This window comes from Lycium barbarum, chromosome 4 (genome assembly GCF_019175385.1).
Source record: "Lycium barbarum isolate Lr01 chromosome 4, ASM1917538v2, whole genome shotgun sequence".
Classification (NCBI taxonomy): domain Eukaryota; kingdom Viridiplantae; phylum Streptophyta; class Magnoliopsida; order Solanales; family Solanaceae; genus Lycium; species Lycium barbarum.
The window spans coordinates 10,400,304-10,420,799 of NC_083340.1; the positions used below are offsets into that span (position 1 = coordinate 10,400,304).

At 35.7% G+C, this 20,496-nt stretch overlaps 3 protein-coding genes across 5 annotated transcripts; 2 read left to right on the forward strand and 1 right to left on the reverse strand.

The window, feature by feature from the left end:
* Window positions 1-2,786: 2,786 nt before the first annotated feature.
* On the forward strand, window positions 2,787-13,242 carry LOC132635166 (vacuolar protein sorting 38-like). Of its 3 annotated transcripts, none has more exons than XM_060351436.1 (6): window positions 2,787-3,342; window positions 7,345-7,551; window positions 8,591-8,771; window positions 10,491-10,633; window positions 11,122-11,352; window positions 12,979-13,242. In XM_060351436.1, exons 1-6 carry the CDS (start codon window positions 3,157-3,159, stop codon window positions 13,093-13,095), a joined length of 1,065 nt encoding a protein of 354 aa, XP_060207419.1. In that variant the 5' UTR covers window positions 2,787-3,156; the 3' UTR covers window positions 13,096-13,242. The 3 variants fall into 3 exon arrangements, with proteins under 3 accessions (XP_060207419.1, XP_060207420.1, XP_060207421.1); XM_060351437.1 differs by having other exon boundaries at window positions 3,144-3,342; window positions 7,311-7,551; XM_060351438.1 differs by having other exon boundaries at window positions 3,144-3,342; window positions 7,323-7,551.
* Window positions 13,243-14,706: 1,464 nt separating this feature from the next.
* Window positions 14,707-17,218, forward strand: LOC132635167 (pentatricopeptide repeat-containing protein At4g16835, mitochondrial). Its single transcript, XM_060351439.1, has one exon. The coding sequence runs from the start codon at window positions 14,803-14,805 to the stop codon at window positions 16,798-16,800; it is 1,998 nt and encodes a 665-aa protein (XP_060207422.1). The 5' UTR covers window positions 14,707-14,802; the 3' UTR covers window positions 16,801-17,218.
* A 120-nt stretch (window positions 17,219-17,338) lies between these two features.
* On the reverse strand, window positions 17,339-20,211 carry LOC132635168 (GTP-binding protein YPTM2). The gene is made up of 8 exons (XM_060351440.1): window positions 20,002-20,211; window positions 19,273-19,345; window positions 18,672-18,719; window positions 18,544-18,591; window positions 18,208-18,279; window positions 17,967-18,122; window positions 17,736-17,839; window positions 17,339-17,646 (listed from the first exon to the last, which is right to left on the reverse strand). Exons 1-8 carry the CDS (start codon window positions 20,013-20,015, stop codon window positions 17,550-17,552), a joined length of 612 nt encoding a protein of 203 aa, XP_060207423.1. The 5' UTR covers window positions 20,016-20,211; the 3' UTR covers window positions 17,339-17,549.
* Between the last annotated feature and the right edge of the window lie 285 nt (window positions 20,212-20,496).

Here is a 20,496-nt window from a genome sequence, read left to right on the forward strand (position 1 = left end):
CTCAAGATATAAAAATAGATATTTTAACTAAAAAAATATAATCTGTGTTAGTACAAGTGTACAACAACAACAACAACAATCATATACCCATTGTAGTCCCACAAGTGGGTAATTATATAAAAGCAAAATTTTCATTCCACTGCTTTAATATTTTAACTTCCATTTTGATAAAATTATTTACTTCAAATCAAATGCGGAGCCAGAATTTGACATTTATAACTTATGTATCCTAATTTTCTGAAGTTATTTAGTTCTAAATAAATAATCTATACATAGTTAATGAACTTTTAAGACAAATACATAATTTAACTTGTGCAGCGGATGGAGCTGCTCCTCTCTTAATTAGGGATTAGGGGTTCGAACATGGATATGGAAAAAATCTTTGGAGGAAGCGTTCCCTCCGAATAGGCGCGATACAGTGCTAATTATCTAGATTAATTGGGCTTAAATGCGGATATCGAGCACGAACCAGAAAATCAAAGAACATGAAAAATGAGGTAGAAGGTTCGATAGCTTTTGAAAAGTAGACCTTAAAAATAAAAAATAAAAAAATTGACTTAAATAAATAAGATTAGGACCTAAAAGTATTTTTTTTTTTTTTTAAAAGAATTAGAAATTATTGTGAGGACTACAAAAGTCCCCAGGTTCGATAGCTTTTGAAAAGTAGACCTTAAAAATAAAAAATTAAAAAATTTACTTAAATAAATAAAATTAGGACATAAAAGTAATTAATTAAAAAGTTTTTAAAAATTTGGGAAACTCTTGTGAGGACTACAAAAGTCCTCACATTCCCTCTTATATTATATAGTAATATATATATATATATATATATATATATATATATATATATATATATATATATATTAAAAAGGAATTTTTCATAGTTCACATTTCGAGCAGAGTGAAGCAAACAAATGTGTAACAAATGAAGGACATATACACAAAGGAGATTCGTGTTTTACTTTGACATATTTAGGCTAGGTAACTTATAAAAGATTCTAAGAAAATTTATGCTAGTAATTTTTTTGGGTATATTAAAGAGGAGGTATAATTCATTTGAAGTTATTCACACACCACCAAGGACAGAGAAAAATTACTCACTTTTCCCCTTTTTCCTTTCTTCAATTAATCTCAAGTTCATTCTTCAAAGGTATTTATTTGAGGAGATAAATAATTCTATGTTTGACTACGATTTTCTCCGATTCTTTTCATATGCACACTTATAGTACTTTTATCTAGTTTTCAAATATTTAAATTTTATTATAAAATCTATATTTGAAATTATAGTCAAATAAAGAGTTTTTTATTTTTATTTTTAAATAGATCAACCTTCGTATAAATTGAAATGGAGGGAGTATAGAGGCTTTTTCCCCCCTTCATTTAATTTCTCTTTTTTTCCAAATCTTTATTTAGGTGAAATGTAGAAATAGGAAAAAGAAAAAAAGAGTCAAAAAGGGTAGTTTCATGACAAGAAAATTCCATTATTCCCTATTTCCAAACTCTTCAAAAAGCCAACCCCTAACATTTCCTATTACAATATTCTAATTCCTCTATTTCTCATTTCCCAAAAGATCAAAACGAAACCAAATTCCCATTTCAAGAAAGTGATCAAAAGAAAATTGAAAAAAAAAAAATCATTTGATCCAAACACAATCCCAGAAATTCTTCTCAATATCTTTCCCCAAAACCATATTTTCCCTTTCAACTTCATCTCCAATTTCAATTCGGAAAATGGCCAAATATACCCTTCGTTATACTTTGGGTTCAAATATATCCTTGTCATTATACTATTGGCTCAAATATACCATTCATCCATTAAAATTGTCCACCTTGGACATCTTATTTTATGTGGTGGTGACACTCAATGAGGTGGATGTCACGTGGCATTGCCACCTCATCACCCCTAACCCATTTGACTCCTCCCCTCTTCCACCACCAAAATATCCACCCCCTCCACCACCGTAACCACCATAAGCTTACAGCTCTAGAAAATCAGTTGAGCGGCATTAGTCCTTAATCAACAATGGCCTTAAGGTAATTGTAATGTAAAACCATTGTACTAGAATGTAGACTTAAAAAAATAAAATTCCCTATGGACTTGAGTTCATATTTTTTTGACCGGCGCCATTGACACACACCCAACAAAAATATTTGATTTTCCAAAAGTATTGTTATTTAATTCAAGCTGCGATTATAATTTTGTATTTCAAAAGGTATAAAAAGTAGATCTAAATCTAAGCAAAGTGTACAATTAATAAAAAAAAATTAAAAAAAAATAGAAAAAAAATCCAACAGGATGATTCCATAGAGCCTCGAGTATATGGCGGTAAGTATATGGTGGCCATGGTGGCGGAGGGGTGGAAATTTTAGTGGTGGAAGAGGAGAGGAGTAAAATGGGTTAGGGGCGATGAGGTGACAATGCAACGTGACATCCACCTCATCAAGTGTCACTGCCACGTAGGATAAAATGTCCAAGGTGGACAATTTTAACGGATGAAGGATATATTTGCGCCAATAGTATAACGGCAGGGATATATTTGGACCCAAAATATAACGAAGGGTATATTTGACCCTTTTCCAATAATACAGGGGTATATTTGGCCCTTTTCCGATTTCAATTTCAAAGTTTCAAATAAAGTGAAAAATATTTAATTTTCATATTTAGATGAAGTGCAGAAATAGGAAAAAGAAAAAAAAAGTCAAAAACGGAAGTTTCATGACAAGGAAATTCCATTATTCCCTATTTCCAAACTCTTCAAAATGTCAACCCCTAACTATACAATAATTCTAATATCTCTATTTCTCATTTTCCCAAAAAAAAAAAAAAAAAAAAGCAAAAACACATAAACCAAATTCTCATTTCAAGAAAGTGATCGAAGTAAAAACTGAAAAAAATCATTCGATCCAAACAAACAAACCCCAGAGAATTCTTCAACTCAATATTTTTCTCTAAAACCCATAATTCCCCTTTTAAATCTCCTTTTTTCCTCAAACCCCTAATTCATGATTTCAAAAATGGGGTTTTTAAAAGCTTAAACAAGATTTGGAAGACCATGATGAAGAGAATATGGTGGTGGGAACAAAACCATGATAATTTCCTACTACCCTTTTTGAATTATTCAAAAACTCAATCAAAATCAAGTGATTTAGTTGTGAATGGAATCAAAGAAAGTAGCTTTATTATGTGAAGAAATTCAGAATAAAAAAGACAAAAATGTGAAGTTAATACAGTGGGAAGATTATGAACAAGAATTAGCTCGTTTGTGTAGTCTTACATCTGCTCTTAATGAAGCTAAACAGAAAAAACAATTGGTTCAGCAGAAATTACAGTCCCTTATACAGGTAAAATCTTGAACTTTCTTATTGAATTTTTACTTTTCTTGTCTGTCTCTAAAGTTTGCTTGATTTGAAGATGATATTGTAGTAGTTATGAGAAGGTGCGTCTTGGCGTAACTGGTAAAGTTCCTGCCGTGTGACCAGGAGGTAAGGGTTTGAGCCGTGAAAACAACCTCTTGTAGAAATGTAGGGTAAGACTTCGTACAAAAGACCTAGTAGTCCGGCCCTTCCCCGGACTCCGCGCATAGCGGGAGCTTAGTGCACCGAGCTGCCCTTTATTGTAGTAGTTCTGAATCTTACTACATGGAAAATGAACCACAAGGGGTGAGTATAGTACCAGGAATCCTAGAATAATAAAAGTTAGAGATCTTTACACAAATAGCCGGTCGGGTTCATTGTTTACTTTTCCTAGCCGGTATACATAGATTATACATTGATTAACACACGTTTATACACATATTATACATAAGCCACCTATTTTTAGTTGAAGTAGTTGGGAGGGCGGCTATTTAGATTAATTCTTCGAAAAATTATGGTAGAAATTGAATTATGGTAGCAAAGTTCTCCTACAAAGGGGTTGCTAGCGTAACTTACAAAGGCACCCTGGCTTAGCGTTAACTTGGAAAACCTTTGCAGTCTAATAAAACACATCTAGGTTGGCGTTTGGCCATAGATTTCAAATACTTGTCACTTTATTTGGAATTTATGAAGTTGGATTTGAAGTGGGAGTTGTGTTTGGTTATACTATTTGCAAAGGAGAGGAGAGGACACTTTATTTGGAATTTATGACGATGGAGTTGGAAAATCAGTTTGGAGCACTTTTCCAGATTTGGAATCCAACTCCTAGTTGAATTTGGAGATCTAATGACCAAACACTGATATTGAAATAAAGTTTCTGGAAAAAAGTGAATATTCCTCATGGTCAAACGGCTCCTAAATATTTAACACTCTACACTCAAGTAAGGATCAGCCATCCCATATTTTGAAGGAAGAAACAAGAGAGAGTTTCGCTAGAAGAAGACATTTTATTACACGACAATTTTTTCAAAGGTTACAAGATTGTTCGTGAACCTTAGCGATATTAATAAATTTCAATCATTTATAATTGCAAGGGCAACATCATTCTTCACGAACCTTAGTGATCTTAATAATTTTTGATCATTTTGAAAAGTTAATATATGTATTAATCCAGTGGGGGAACTTAATGTACAAGTGTCTACTAATAGATTAAGATATATGTGGGTAGAAGTGTTTTAGGTACTTTCTTTTATTATTTTTGGAGTTCCTTTGTGTTTACTTTTTTACTTTGAAAAGCTAATAGAATTATGCCCTATGGTAGAACGAAAAACAACCAATTAAATCATCTCAATTGAACCAGTAGGTTTGAGGGGTTTATCCTTTTCTTGTTCCTATATGGCAGTTCTTTGTTTTACTGAGTTCTTTTACAATAAAATTTATCTATTTCTCTCTTGCTTATTAACTTATTGTGTGAAGAAGACCGATAATCTGGCAAATGAGATGCCTCTCTGATACACAGTGTATTGGCTAAATCGTAATGCATGGTTAAATGAAATCACAGTGGATGACAGATGACTCGCATGGTTTTGGGCTTATGGCAGATTCTGAATATCATATTTTGATTTTGCCTTCTGTATTTTCAAACTTATAAGAGGGAATGATCCTATTGTAGACTAGGTTGTAAAATACAAGCATAACATTTTCAATTGATGTTGGTTTAGTAGCTGAGTCAGTACTATGAAAATGAGGAAGTTTCGTTGTTTTTAATTTCTTTATGCCCAAAGTTCAAAGTATCAAGTCTATATGTAATCTTCTTTCTTTGGGGTATATGTAAACTGATGTTGGATTTCAGGAGCTCACTATATAAGTAACAAGATCAGATTTTTGTTGTTTCATTACTGGCATCAACAAGATGCAAAGAGTACAAAAGTAAATATGCTAGCTCCATTACATGATAAATTAAAAGATCCGGGGAGCTAGCCAAAAAACCAAAATATCTAGAGAAGCCATAACATGACTGTGGATAGCCTTGCAAACAAAATCTAACAAGATCAGAATTTTTGTTTTATCTTTGATGTGATTGTGTTGTTTTTTTTGGTCTATAACATTCTGAAACTTCTGTTAAATTGTGTGATCAACTTCTGCAAAAGTTTAAGCTGTGAGAGAGGACTCATTTTTATTTTTTCAATTATGTTTTCAACATGCCACTTCACGTGCATATATGTTTTTTTATTCCATAGGTCAATCATGTGATTTTTTTTTCTCTTAATTGTGGGGTTGAGGTAAAGATTGAACTGAGAATCTATTCCTATGATACCATGTTGAATTATGTGATCACCTCATCTAAAAACTTTAGTTGTTAGAGAGGGCATACTTTTATTTACTTAATTATGTCTTCAACAACTTTGAATTTTGATTTTTTCATTTTGACTTGAACTCCAGTTGTAAAATGAACATAAGAATTCGGAACATGTCTTGAGAGTCAACTATTTTTCTTTCTTTTTTGACATGGCAAGAGGAGTAGCTAGAAAATTTGGATGACAACGCCCTCCTGATTGTGAAATTATATAATTTATTTCTACATATGCATATTTTTATTTGCTAAGTTATCTGTTAGCAACAACAACAACAACAAACCCAGTGTAATCCCACAAGTTGGGTCTGGGGAGGGTAATGTGTACGCTGACCTTACCCCTACCTTGTGGAGGTAGAGAGGCTGTTTCCGATAGACCCTCGGCTCAAATAAAGAAACAGAAAGCATTTCAAAGCAGTTCTGCTAAGTTATCTGTTCTTATTGAAAATGTAACTGTACGTCTGTACCAAGGGAGATACATAATTCTCAATTATCACAGTTATATTCTAGTGGTACTATTATTTGAACACAGAGTGGCAAATGAAAGTGATTATTTTTCTTCTTTAGTCTTAATAAGAGGTACAACTGTTCCTCCTCTATGGCCTCAGTGTTTTGGACGGCGCGCGGTGACAAAAGGCGACAAGGGCCTGCCTCGCCTTTTTGAAGTGCGGCGCCAATAAATACCAAAAAATTAAAATATTTAATTGCATATGTAAATAATCAAAATCTCACTAGCAATAACATATTAGCAAATATTTCAATTCAAAAATTAAAAGTAGATAGTAGATACTAAAAGTCTAGAACTTGAATGAGTCAACAAAAGTTTATAACAAAAGTTAAACATTTATTGAACAGAAAAAACAGAAGCAAAACAGCCACTGCCTCACTGGTGCTGTTGAGAAAAAAAAAAAAAAAAAAAAAAAACAGGGGAAAAAAACAGAGGAGAAAAAACAGAAAAAGAAGAAGAGAATAGAAGAAGGAAAAAAAAAATGCAGAGGTGGCCGGAAATAGAGCAGTCATCGCCGGAAAAAAAGAAGAAGAAAGAAGAAGAAGCAGAAGTCGAAAATAGAGGAGGAAGAAAGAAGAAGAACTGAAGAAAAAGAAGAAGGAGAAAGAGACGTACCTGAAAACCTTGAAGGAGAAGAGAGGAGGAGACAAAAAAAACCCTAGCTGCTGTTTTTCTTTTGAACATAAGTTTCATTTAAGCCCTCCACTTCTTTTAATTGCTTTTTTTTTTTTTTTTTTAAAAAAGGGACTGTCGCCTCGCTACAACTGGCGCCTCGCCTCGGCGCCATTAGCGCCTTTGGCGCGCCTTTTGAAGGTGAGCTTGCCACAGCCATAAAAGGCAGTAGAGCCCCGCCTCACCACGCCTCTCGCCTTTGGCGAGATGGCGCTCGCCTTTCACAACACTATATGGCCTCAATAATGGGTTGGTAAATTAAACTAGAATGAGATTTGTACTTTTAGGACTTCCTCTCTTTTCCCTTCTGCTAACCATTTTGTGCTAGTAAATTTAGGAAGTGCTGTTTTAATGCTTTTGACTTCTATATTTTCATACTATCTGTCCTTTCCTTTTGATTTTTTTTGGGCTTTAATGAATTAGCCCGCTTGTTAGCGGGTGGCAACATGGTTCTCAGGTAGAAGCAGAGTCACTAAGTTGTTTGAATGAGCTTGATGAGATGAAAGAAAAACTAGATTCTAGAAAATTGGTGATGGGAAACATGTCGATGCATTCTAAAGTTGTCAAAGAGAAAGTCAAGAAGCAAGAGGAGCAACTCAGTAGTGACATCCGGTCACTTTTGGTTGCAGGGACTTCTCTTTCTGCAGCTAGCAAGCGCTTGCAGGTATCCTAGCATTTCAAAATTGTTCATTCCTTTCTCTCTCTCTGTCTCTCTCTATACACACACACACACACACACACACCTCCTTCTGTAACTGGTTATTTGGAAGCAATAATGAGCTTGAACTTTAAACGAATGCGAAGTATATAGTTAGGTTTTTATCTGATTTTTTTTTTAATCAAGTAACTTTTATCCTATCTTGAAATACAGTGGGGCAATTGGACAAATGTCAACCCATTTGTTCTTCTGAGTGGATAAACTGAGTTCTGAGTGGTTTCCATTTTAGCTCCTTCAAATTGATTTGCTCCACTCTTTTGTATGAAAGTCGTAAGTATGCTTCTTTCTTGCACTTTTTAGCAGGATATATAAGGGATGTTCTTTTTTTTTTTTGGGTGAAGTAAGACTGTTGGTTTATTTGTGATGTCTTCTTGATAGAGCTTGATGCGTTTGATCTGTCCCCTTTTTTGTTCTCTCCTCCATCTTCTGATTTAACCTCTAAATGTCTTTGGTGTTTTGAATTAAGAATATTTTGGTCAGAGGAAAGCATCCGGGGTTGTTTTCTTCATGTCAAAGGGAAGTTGAATCAAAACGCACGGATACCAAAATATCATGCTATACAATGGGTGTTGCAACATTTTTTCGACGTCCCTTTTAACCAGTGAAGCGCATAGGGATTATCTGTGAAAAAAGAATTATATTGTCTGTGATATCTAGAGTAATTAGATGGCACTGTACTGCTGTTATCTGGATTTTGCTACATTCGCTTTTAGTAGGTTTTTCTCATTCATTTTTCTTCTGATGTACTGCTCTCCTTTGAGTATTTCAAGGTGCCATCCAGACCAGTGCTGGTTTTTACTCCTCTGAGTACTTCACGGCACCATCCTGACCACTATTGGTTTCTGTTATGCTTTTTATTTCTGACTTTATCTTTCTAAGTTTCCTGATAAGTTAAAAAGTTTACATTTTTATCTGTCTGCTATCTGATTTTCGGGACTTCACTTTACCACTATTTAATTCCCAATGTTTCATTTTTTCCCCACAGGATGCAAGTAGGTCCCTAGCTGGGGAAAGGGGTTATGGTCATCTTAGAACCTTGCAGAGAGTATTGAGAACGAGACAACAGTATATGGTGTCTCAAGTTCAGCTGCTTTATCCCGTGAGGGTTGCAGTTGGACAGTCACCTGAGCAAGAACTTGAATCATTCAACAACAGTTTCAATTCAGGTAATGGATCTTATGATGGCTTGTTCTGTTTGCTGAAAGCCTACAATATGTTATCTGAGTTATATTGCTATGAGTCCACTCATATATGAAAATTTTAAAAAGGGTTGATTATCAAGGCAGAGTTCATCAAAAGATATAGATAGTGGTTACCTTACTATATAGTCGGACCTTTCACTTGTTAGAAAGATGGTCATAGCTGTGATCAAGAAGCACTTCTTGGAGGAAAACGTTTAAGAGCTTGGTCTGCTTCTTTTTTCCTCAAGCTATAAGATCATTCTAACATGGCGGTTACTAGAGTGCATTTGAAAGCCTAACTCGTGGAACGTTAGGCCGAGTCCGCTGGTTGATTCCCGCCTGGTGCCTTGGATAGACTTGCTTTTGTTGCAGTATTAGTTCGACCTAATTTCTGGTTCTACTTCTTCACAAAAGCCCGTCATTTCACCTAATCCATTCCCCTTGATCCTTGCATTTAATTCTGTTTGTCAAAGAAAATCAAAGACGCACACACAAGCGTTCCATCAGAATCTAGCAATTTGTCCTGATAGTATAATCTCCTATTTAGAGCAGATCTGTCTTATTAGCTTTTATTGCTCCAATTATAGTAGGAAGTGATATAACTAAAGGAGAAAATGTATCGAGAGATTCATATTTTCTTTGTGAACATAGTGTGCATACATATGAAGAATACCTATTTACACTTGTATGGACTACTCTACAAATATTACCTACCTTTGAATACATCCCACAAAGATGTAGGTAGTTCAGTGCATTAGAGCAGTGACTCTCCACTGTTGAGTTTAATATCCACTTGAGCTCAAGATGTTGAATTTATAAAATAAAATAAAGATAAAAGAAAACTTCGATAAATTGAATTTTGATAGTGGATAGCTCATAGATGGTGTTGATAAAATTTTTGCCAACTTAGATGAATGCTGTCGAATCATGCGTAAAATTTCGTAATATCTTTCTCCTTTAGTTGCACTGCATCTAGGGCTATTCATTTTCATTTCCCCCAAAAACCTGAACTACTTTTGAAATTCACTTTCTTTTACTTGGTTTGTTTTTGGGCTTCATTTCAAGAGAATCGGTGGGGTTTGTTCTATCTGACCTTGCTCTTTTATTCTGTTTGTTAACTCCCCTGCCCTTCCCGAGAAGCTGCAGCAAGAACATCTCCACCTTGCTGAGATTGAGGTTTCAATGTTGCAGATCCAAGTCTGGAAGCTCAGTCCTGATAGAATTTTCATCTTCTGTTCCAAGAAGCCTAAATGCTACAATTTGTAGACATCCATGAATTCTAGTTTCTTAGAAAAGTTCTAGTTGCTTGACTCACATCCTAAAAGCATCCATGTTTGTCCTTTTGGACAGATCATTAATTTAAGATGTCTACGTTAAAATAAATACATTATGTTTCGTTTCATTGAGTTTTTAAGTATTGCTATGCGTGAGGATTTTGTCGACCCCAACTTGTTTGGGACTAAGGCATAGTTTTTGTTGTTGTTGTTGGTGTTTATGTGTGAGGATTTTATAGCTGATGGTTAGAGAACCTCATTGGCTGTCATATTTTGGTAAACCTGTTGCCTTCTGCGTAATATACCGAGTATTCGGTAGTCTTAGCTTTTGTAGTTTTGATCTTGAAATCATCTCTTGAAAATTCAAAGAGTAAACAACTTTGAATAAACAAAACAAAAGCCAACTCAGTTTTCTTTTTGCCCTTTACAGGTAACACTGATGGGTCAAAACCTTTAGATCAAGGATCCTTGACCATTGCAGGTCTACATTTAACGGTGTTCACGAAGATGAGTTTCTTTACTGTTAAGAAGGAGGTTCAGAGGTCTGCAACTGCCCTGGGATATGTTGCACACGTGTGTTCTTTCTCTTTGCTTCACAATCTCTTTGTTTTAAATTAAACTTTTTCCATTTTGGCTGTTCCAAATCAATGTAGTATTTCACTTCTTATTAGATGACTTTTGGTTCCAAATATCTACATAAAAATCGATAGAATTTGTGCAAACATGTGCAGATAGAAATCCATAGACAACATAATTAAGTGTCAAATTCAGTTATATTTTTATCAGGAAGGGGCAAAGTCAGTTTTTATCTTAAAATTAGTGGGAAGACATTCTATCTTGAGAGTTGGCTTATAAGCGAGTCACTTATGTTGTGGTAGCTCATAGTCCGATTTGCATTGGAAGTCATTCAATTTCTTCTGTGGAACACACCAATTTTCAGATAAAAGGGGTAAATTTCCAATGATACTTGGTTGCCTTTGTGTCATTGTTTTGTCATCATTCTTTATAATTAGCATTAGTTTGCTATTGTATATTAATCTGGACCATCGATCTTCATGCAGGTTGTCACACTTATGGCATCTTACTTACAAGTTCCTCTACGTTATCCTTTGAGATTAGGAGGATCTCGATCATATATCCGTGATTATGCACCTTCAATAGAACCTCCTTCATCATCTGATTTAACATCTAGTTCCTCAGTTTGCGCTAATTCAAGGCCCGTGGAATTTCCTCTATTTTTAGATGGCCAAGACTCAACAAGAGCGGCTTATGCTGTATTCTTGCTGAATAAGGTCTGTTTTTTAATTCTCTGCCTCTGTATATCCAGCTAGGGCCTTTTAAGAGTGTATTGAAAATCTCTGCTCTCTCTCTCTTTATTTATTGAGAAATCAATGCTCCATGTACAATCTTTCAGACAATGTTATGACGCAACATGTTCAATGGAATTGGGTCTCTGATACCACTACATGCATTTTTAAAATCTAGACATCTGTGTTTGGCATGTCCATCTATTAATCTTGGTACATTATGAAATTTGCCTTGAAGTTTAAGTAAGATAAAGTTGTAAAACAGTCTCTTCTTTCCTTTCTGTTTATTTCTGTCTAGCGTGATGAGAAGATGCTAATGAAGCATTGATTCATAGTATATTATCCAACGGCGAGTAGATCCTGTTTTGTGATTCCAAGTCATAGTATGTTATCCACCACAGAGGAGACACTAAGTTATGTGATTCTCTTAACGTAAACTTTGTTCTCCTGTTATAATGACAATAGTAAGTTATGGCACCATGAAGAGACTTAGAGAGACAGGTTTTTCTTTGGGGGGGGGGGGGGGGGGGGGGCACTCCATAGTATTAGTACATAGGTTTTCATTTTGCAACCTTTTTATATTTAAAATCTTTTACAGGATGATTCCTGATTAGAGAAATTTACTCTATTTTCCTTATCTCTTTCCATTTATTAGCTTGTCCAGGATATTTTTTTCATATGTTAGTAGATGTTTGAGATTGTCAGTGAGGTCATATACCTGTTGCCCTTGTAGGTTGTATTTATTATACCTCTTGTTCTCCTTTTTTTTTTTTTGGATAACTTCTTGGGAAATGCTACTAGCCTCTCATGGACAGTTTTCACCATATAATATTTTTAGCCATGGGACTTTCGGAAGCAGCCGTCCTACCTTTCAAGGTGGGGGTAAGGTCTGCGTACACTCTACCCTCCCCAGACCCTACATTGTGGGATTCTACTGGGCATGTTGTTGTTGTAATATTTTTAGCCATGAAGAGGGTGGTAGATCATATGACTAGATTATGCATCCTTAGTTCACTTGTTCTTGCTGTATAGGTGATTACCAAACATTACATGGTACCATTTAAAAAGCTTGATACCTCTTGAGAGGTTCTACTGGCTTTCTATTGGCACTTCTCATCATGTTTATATTTTCGTTCACCACTTATTTGTTTAAGATATTGCCAAACCAACCTCTGCCTTCTCCATACTTGGGGGGGGGGGGGGGGGGGGGGGAAGCCGAGGTAACCTCGACCGTGTGTATAGGCTGTGATACTTGTGGTAGTGGGGGAAGAACTCAGAAGGCTAGCCAAGGTTGTGTCCTTCCAATTGACACCTCTCGTCATGTCTATATTTTCGCTCCATCATTTGTTTGCTTAAGACATTGGCATCTTTGTCCTTTTATCCACGAAAAGACGATAGTTTCATCTGGCTAGCATTTGATTGTGTAGCTTTAGTTGATCATCATGGTCAGTAATTGAATTCTTCGATCCCCACTTTTTCTCTTATTCTTCCATCCCCTTTTTTTCTCTTAACGCCGAAAATCTTTGTGGAATTTGCTGACGGGCATTAATTTCGTTTGTTTTTTGATATTTTGATCGAAATTAAGTTTGGCAATTTTTTTTTTGTATGCAGGATATAGAACAGCTTCTGAATTATATTGGCGGCAGAAGTTTAGGGCCCCGACATGTACTAGCTAATTTGAAAGAGCTTCTTAGGACATTACTTTCTCCGGAGTATATAGACACATGATTGTGAGATTATGTAAATGTTGATTCATTGTTAGTTTTGTGCAGGTGCTAAATTTTCACATACAGCACCTTGCCCTCAACAACTTTGTCTAATTTATATTTGATGACATTGAATCCTAAAAGAAATTTAATGGTTTTGTTTGTTATGCATTGGTGTCTCTAGTTTCCAAGTTCCTAATGATACTGTCTTGATGCGACATCTGTGTAGTTATGCGATCTCGCTCGATGATTGTATATTTATTTGCTATGACATGTAGATTGTAGATGGTGTCTCCTTGTAAAAATCTACAAAAATATGCACACTTGTTCATCTTCCTACTAACGCCACGGACCAATTCCTTTATTTTGAGGGGTGCAAAATCAGTGATCTACAACGTAGAAATCTCATAAATGTATGACACATATCTTCACAAACATAGTTATCAAAATAACATAATTAATACAAGTTCTCATCTTAATTATCGTTTAATCATGGTAGTTTATATGTATTATTTGGTGTAAAGACACCCGATGTAGATAAAGTTTTACTTATTTATCAGTTATGTGCACCTTTTCGCATACTTCGGTACTGAATACTTTTTCATTGTCTTCATCGCAACGTATTAGTGAAATCCCCTGACAACTCTCTTATTATTTTTGTTATTGCTTTTCCTTATACCCTTGATTTTCTTAATAATCATGGTGTGTGGACCAAATTGTGTGCTTGCTTATTTTATTGGGTATTTATATCTCCTCATATATATAGTTATCGAGTAATTTTGCTTTTCATTCGTCTTTTTTTCAACCTTATCGACGGTTAAATCACACTTTTAAGTGATATTTCTCCATATAATATCCTAGTCATAGAATGGTCTATCTACTACAACTCTTTTCATTAGAGTTTGGAAAGATTCTTTTATGATAATTACTATATTGCAGTATGTAGTTGTACAATTTTGCTTTTTGTTTAGTTTGGTGTTTGGTTTGTGGATAGTGTGCTTTCTTTATTACAAATTTACGATGAATAGTACATATGAATCACATTACCTAACAAAAAGATGTTACACGTTGTACTAACACATGTTATCTAGTCTAGAATTAATATCGGTTAATACAACATGTTTCCTTTTAACAATACGTAGAGTTAATTCCCTAAAAGGTCATTCATGTTTTGACAATTGCCTTCTAATATCACTTTTATTTTTTTTAGGATTAGAACATCACTCAAGTATCACCATTTTTCTTAAAAAATACTAAACATTACAAAACACTTCTTCTCTCCTAATTGACATGCCATGTCATATTAACTATTGTTCAAGTTTGTCTTGATAACACTTCGAATATCACTCAACAAATGTTTTCCTAGTGCCTTTTGTTCTCAGACAAACTTGAACAAAAGCCACTAGGAAAACAATAGTTTCAATACGAAGCACAAACTGGAACAAACCAAATAGTACTATGAACTCATAACTTTAAAAATGTAATGATAAAAAAACTTGAATATTGAACCCATAAATTTAAAATTCGGAATTTACTTCCGATAACAACTAGTAGGTTTTTTTTCCTAAAATCGATCTTTCATGTTATATTTTATGTTATTTATGCTGTTATAGAGGGTTGAATATACACCTAAAAACCAAATTTCCCGCACGGTTCCAACTTCCAAGTCCACCTATGGTTAGCTTATAAGTTCCATATAAAGAGCTCAACACACTACCATACATGACAAATGTACTATCAACTTCACTTTAGACACAAAGTTTGCTTCCTTACTTTCTTGTCATACAATGGCCATATTTGTATCTCTTTTAGCTCCTGTTATCGAAACCCAAACGACACTTCGAACCCAGAAGTATTGCCTTCGTCCAAATTGGTACACTCCAGTAACATAAAATTTTCAAGAAATGGTCACTTTCCGTACAATTGCAGACCTGATGATGTGGTATTGTCAAACAAGAAAATTACCAGTTTTATTCGATGTGGGGATTTAGATTCTGCGCTTAGAGTTTTCGAGAGCGTTAAGGTTAAGACAGTAATTACATGGAATTCAATCTTGGCTGGATTTTCAAGAAAACCTGGATATGTAAAAGAAGCTCGCCAACTGTTTGATAAAATTCCTGAACCAAATGTTGTGTCGTATAATACGATGTTAGCTTGTTATTGGAGAAATTCTGATATCCAGGCTGCTAAAAGTTTCTTTGATCAAATGCTAGTTAAAGATGTTGCTTCCTGGAATACAATGATTTCGGGGTTTTCACAAAATGGACTAATGGGTGAAGCCGAAAAGTTGTTTCGGGTAATGCCGGTGAGGAATGAGGTTACTTGGAATGCTATGGTAGCTGGGTATGTTGAGTCTGGTGAATTGGAATCAGCATTGGAGTTGTTTAGGGAAGCTCCTGTGAAAGGTGTGATTGCTAGGACAGCGATTGTGACGGGGTATATGAGATTAGGAAACGTTGAAATGGCGGAAAAGATGTTTCGAGAGATGTCTGAGAAGAGTATGGTAACGTGGAACACTATGATTTCGGGTTACATTGAGAATGGGAGAGCGGAGGATGGTATGAAGTTGATCAAGAAAATGATGGGGTCGGGTATAAAGGTGAACGACTCAACGTTGAGTAGTCTTTTACTAGGTTGTAGTAATTTATCTGCATTGAAGTTAGGGAAGCAAGTTCATCAGCATGTGGTGAAGTCCCCCCTGTACTTTGATATGACGGTGGGGACTTCATTGATTAGCATGTATAGCAAGTGTGGAGTTTTGGAGGATGCGTGGAAATTGTTTCTTGAGATGCCAAGAAAGGATGTTGTCACTTGGAATGCGATGATTTCGGGGTATGCTCAACATGGGGAAAGCAAGAAGGCACTTTGTTTGTTTGATGAGATGAGGAGTAAACGAATAAGACCAGATTGGATAACCTTTGTTGGGGTTCTTTCAGCATGTAACCATGCAGGTTTGGTCGATCTTGGAATTCAGTATTTTGAGCAAATGCAGAGTGATTATGGTGTTAAGCCAAAACCAGACCACTACACTTGTATGGTCGACCTCCTTGGACGAGCTGGAAAGCTAAACGAAGCTGTGGATTTGATAAGAGAAATGAATTTCAAACCCCATATAGCGCTATTTGGATCACTTTTGGGTGCTTGTAGGATCCACAGAAACTTAGAAGTAGCAGAGTTTGCTGCCAAAAACTTGCTTGTCCTTGAACCTACAAATGCAGCAGGCTATGTCCAACTTGCTAATGTTTATGCAGCCAAAAACCAATGGGATGGTGTTTCTAAAGTTAGAAAATCAATGAAAGAGAACAAAGTTATCAAAACACCAGGATATAGTTGGATGGAGGTTGGGAGAGTGGTCCATGAGTTCAGATCAGGAGATAGACTTCATCCAGATATCGAAAGCATACGAATGAAACTAAAAGATCTTGAAAAGAAAATGAAGTTAGCAGGTTATGTGCCTGATCTTGACTCTTCGTTACACGATGTCGGTGAGGAACAGAAAGAGCAACTACTTCTCTGGCACAGTGAGAAACTAGCAATTGCCTTTGGTTTAATGAAATTACCAGCAGGAATGCCAATTAGGATATTCAAGAACCTCAGAGTTTGTGGAGATTGCCACCAAGCCACTAAAGTTATTTCAGCAATAGAAAATAGGGAAATCATTGTCAGAGACACAACTAGGTTTCACCATTTCAAAAATGGAGCTTGTTCTTGTGGTGATTACTGGTAAACTATTTAAGAGTGAGAAAACCTTTTTTTATAGGAGATGTTCCATTCTTTATTCGATAACAGAGAAAAAGAAAGTAGACTAGCAGAAACTTCATTCTGGTAGCAGAAACTTCAGAGTATGTTTTCTTAAAGGAAGATATTATCTGTAGTTCTTAGGATTTCTCTTCAGATGTTGTTCTAACATTCTATTTTGTTGAGGTTCCCAAGAAAAAATGTTATGATTAAGCATTTTTGTAACATGCTTCCAGGTTGTTTTACAACTAATCTAATGCAATTATTTGTCTGTGAGGTACTTGCCACCATAAAGACTCAAATATCTCTCACCATGGTGATTATTGGCAAACTACTATAACTAAGGTACACTGGTATGACTTGAGAAGAAGCCGACATTGTCGATGTTTGATAATCCACTTGGCATATTCGAGGTTCAGAAGAACGGAAAAAAATCAATCCACATGTGAAAACCATAAGCATAGCAACGCTCTAATAGCTGAACTTGCACATTGCAGATTAAATCATTTTGATGAACGTCCAAAGAATAGAAAGCAAAATGCTAGTATTCACCAATATTCCTAGATTTTCTACAAATCATTTATCCAAATACATTGCAAAGAATTGAGTGTTTTCACAAAAGTGTCGAAAGAAAGTAAAAAGTGACAACAGTGAACAATCTTCCTATCAAGCCAGTAAGAGAGACTAATTTTACATGCCACATCAGAATCATCATCAAGGCAACAGAGCTTCGTCCTTTCAAGATGAACAGCAACCGCTCTTCTGGTTGACGGGTTGTCCACGGATCTGCACAGTTGGGGGTCGTGCATTGTTTGATGCCGGTTGGCTTGCCATTCTACAAATGCATAGGATAATAAGTTTCCATACTAGAAAGAGCAAAACTGTAACTATGATGAGGACTACTTCAACTGAAAATTTCCAAACCTGTTCTTGATTGAAGCAGCCATAGCCATGAAAGCCTGTTCTACATTAGTGGCACTTTTTGCACTTGTTTCCATGAAAGGTATGCCAATCTCATCAGCAAAAGCCTATGAAAAGGTTGGCCATCAATTGGGATATACAGCTCAGCAAGATAAAGGCATCCTTGAACGAACAATTCAGGTAACTAATGACGATAGCATATTCACACATCATGGAGCCTAGGGGTTTGTTTACCTGAGCTGTCTCTGTGGAAACTACCTTCTGTGCTGTGAGATCACACTTATTTCCAACAAGAAGTTTGTTCACATTATCACTTGCATATCGGTCTATTTCACTCAACCATTGCTTGACATTGTTGAAGCTCTCTTGGTCGGTTACATCATAAACCACCTGATAGGAGATGCCATCAGAGTAAGACCTCTTGATAAATGGGATACAATGTCAAAAACAACATGCAAGAAAACGAGAAACTTACAATTATGCCGTGTGCACCGCGATAGTAACTGCTGGTAATTGTCCTAAAACGTTCTTGACCAGCAGTATCCCACTGCATATACCAGAGGAGAGAAAATGCATTAGAAAAGATATTAGCCTCTCAAGGAACAAAATGAAGTAAAGAATGGATCACAATAAGAGCTTAGATATAAGATACATTAAGCAAGCGTAGCGGACTATAGAGAGTGTGGTTCAATATATATTTTTTAAAATTTTGGTCATTATTGTAAAAAAAAAAAAAACAACCAACCATTAAGGCAGACAAACTTCCTATTCCTTCAGCACATGAATAGCCAAGGCAGAATTAGATACTTACAATTTGAAGTTTAATGGTTTTCCCATCCTGTTCAACAGTGCGGATTTTCTAGAAGAAAAAAGAAATACAATTATACGGCCGAACCATTACTAAATGAGACATTACAAAGAATGGGAAGATTCACTTACAAAGTCCACACCAATGGTACTAATGTAACTCTCAAGATATGAATCATCCTGAAACCAGAGAAAAAATAGCAATGAGAAAAAAGCTCACTTGCTTCCACAAAGATTGTAAAACTTCACAATGCAATAACGGGGCAGTTCAAAAGAATGAACAATGTAACGGTATTCAAATCAGCAAATCAAAGCTTAATGAAACAGAAGCAAAGCTTCGCTCTACATAAGTTGAACTTCCACAGCCCAAAAAGAGGATAGAGAATTAGATCCACATAGAAATCTATCTGCGCGAGTTTTTCTGTGTGTCGTTTGGGGTTTTTTTTTGTGTGCGTGTGTGTGTGTGTGTGTGGGGGGGGGGGGGGGGGGGGGATAACCAGCAGAAAAGGGCTATGCAAAAATCATTTCTCATAAAGTTGCAAAATTGCGGAAGCATCATTCTCTCAACTCTCGGCCAAAACAGAGAAAAAAGAAAACAATGCAAGGGAAAAACACTTTGCATATCTGGAGAAACAAGTTGCACAAGCAAGAAACTAATACAGACGGCGCAAAAGGAAAAAGTCTTCGGATGTATGAGAAGCATAATGGTCGGATAATTCAACAAATAACTTACAGCAAATCTCAGAAGGAGACACGATTTGCCAACACCCGAATCTCCAATAAGCAAAAGCTTGAAAAGATAGTCGCTGCAAGTAAGATCATAATGTCAGTTGAGCAACAGAAGTTTAGAAAGAGTCCAGATAAGCAATTAGATTAATGTAATAGCACAATATTCACATGGGGATAATTTTGCAGATATTATCAGTCAAGGAAACCTCTCTATCCCTCTGAGTTTCCTTTACTCTGTGAAATTTATGCATAGCCCAAATACCTGTTAAATCCCTTATTGGTTCATTACCTTTAGAACAAAAAATACCATTCTGTATTGCTTTGAGTTGAAGGTTTTGCTCACTTAGCACTCTTGCTTATTCTAGGCAGGTTTCCATGAATTCCAGATATATTTTAGGTATTAGCTTTCCAAATATGCTATTGGACATGCTCTGTTCAAAATTTATAAACACAAAATAACTAGGAATTCCGTAAACATAATTATAATCCTAAGAACAAAAAAGGGTCAACGCAATTGCGGTAAAATCTTTCCGATAAACAAAATTGACGATCTATAAAATTCGATCAACCCCACATGGAAACAACCATAAATAAAGAAAGAAAAAACACATGTACAATAATACCACCAAAAAAAGGAGCAAAGATGGAAACTTTTTACTCAATTCTCCTTTTTAGAAATCAAAACAGATCTAAAAAAGCCATCATAAAATTTGATGTATTAAAAGGAACTTACTATTCTGGATTCATGATGACTAATAATATAAAGTACAAGATCGGCCAGGGAAGGTACAATCAAGGAAGCTGTGAGGACACTCAAGAATTTAAGATTTTCCGACGGGGAATTGACCGGAGTAAAAAAAGGGTCGCCGGAGAAGAGATATATATATATATAGAGAGAGAGAGAGAAAGTAGTTGGAGAGACAAAGATGATGAGATAATGATTTTGATAAAACAAGACTTCAATTCTTTAAAGAAGCCTGAAAGTCGGAAACTTTGAAGGTGGGGTGGCGTGACGTGGCAATTATATGGGTGTGTACCACGTGTCATACACATTCGCATTCACAATTACTAAATTGGGCTTTGTACCCCTTCCTTCCTTGACCGTTCATCTGTGCTGGTTTATAGTACTCCCCCCCCGGGGTCAATGTGGCACCATTTAATTTAACACGAAATTTAAGATCTTCATTCCAATTTATATGACATTATTTAATTTGACACGAAATTTAAG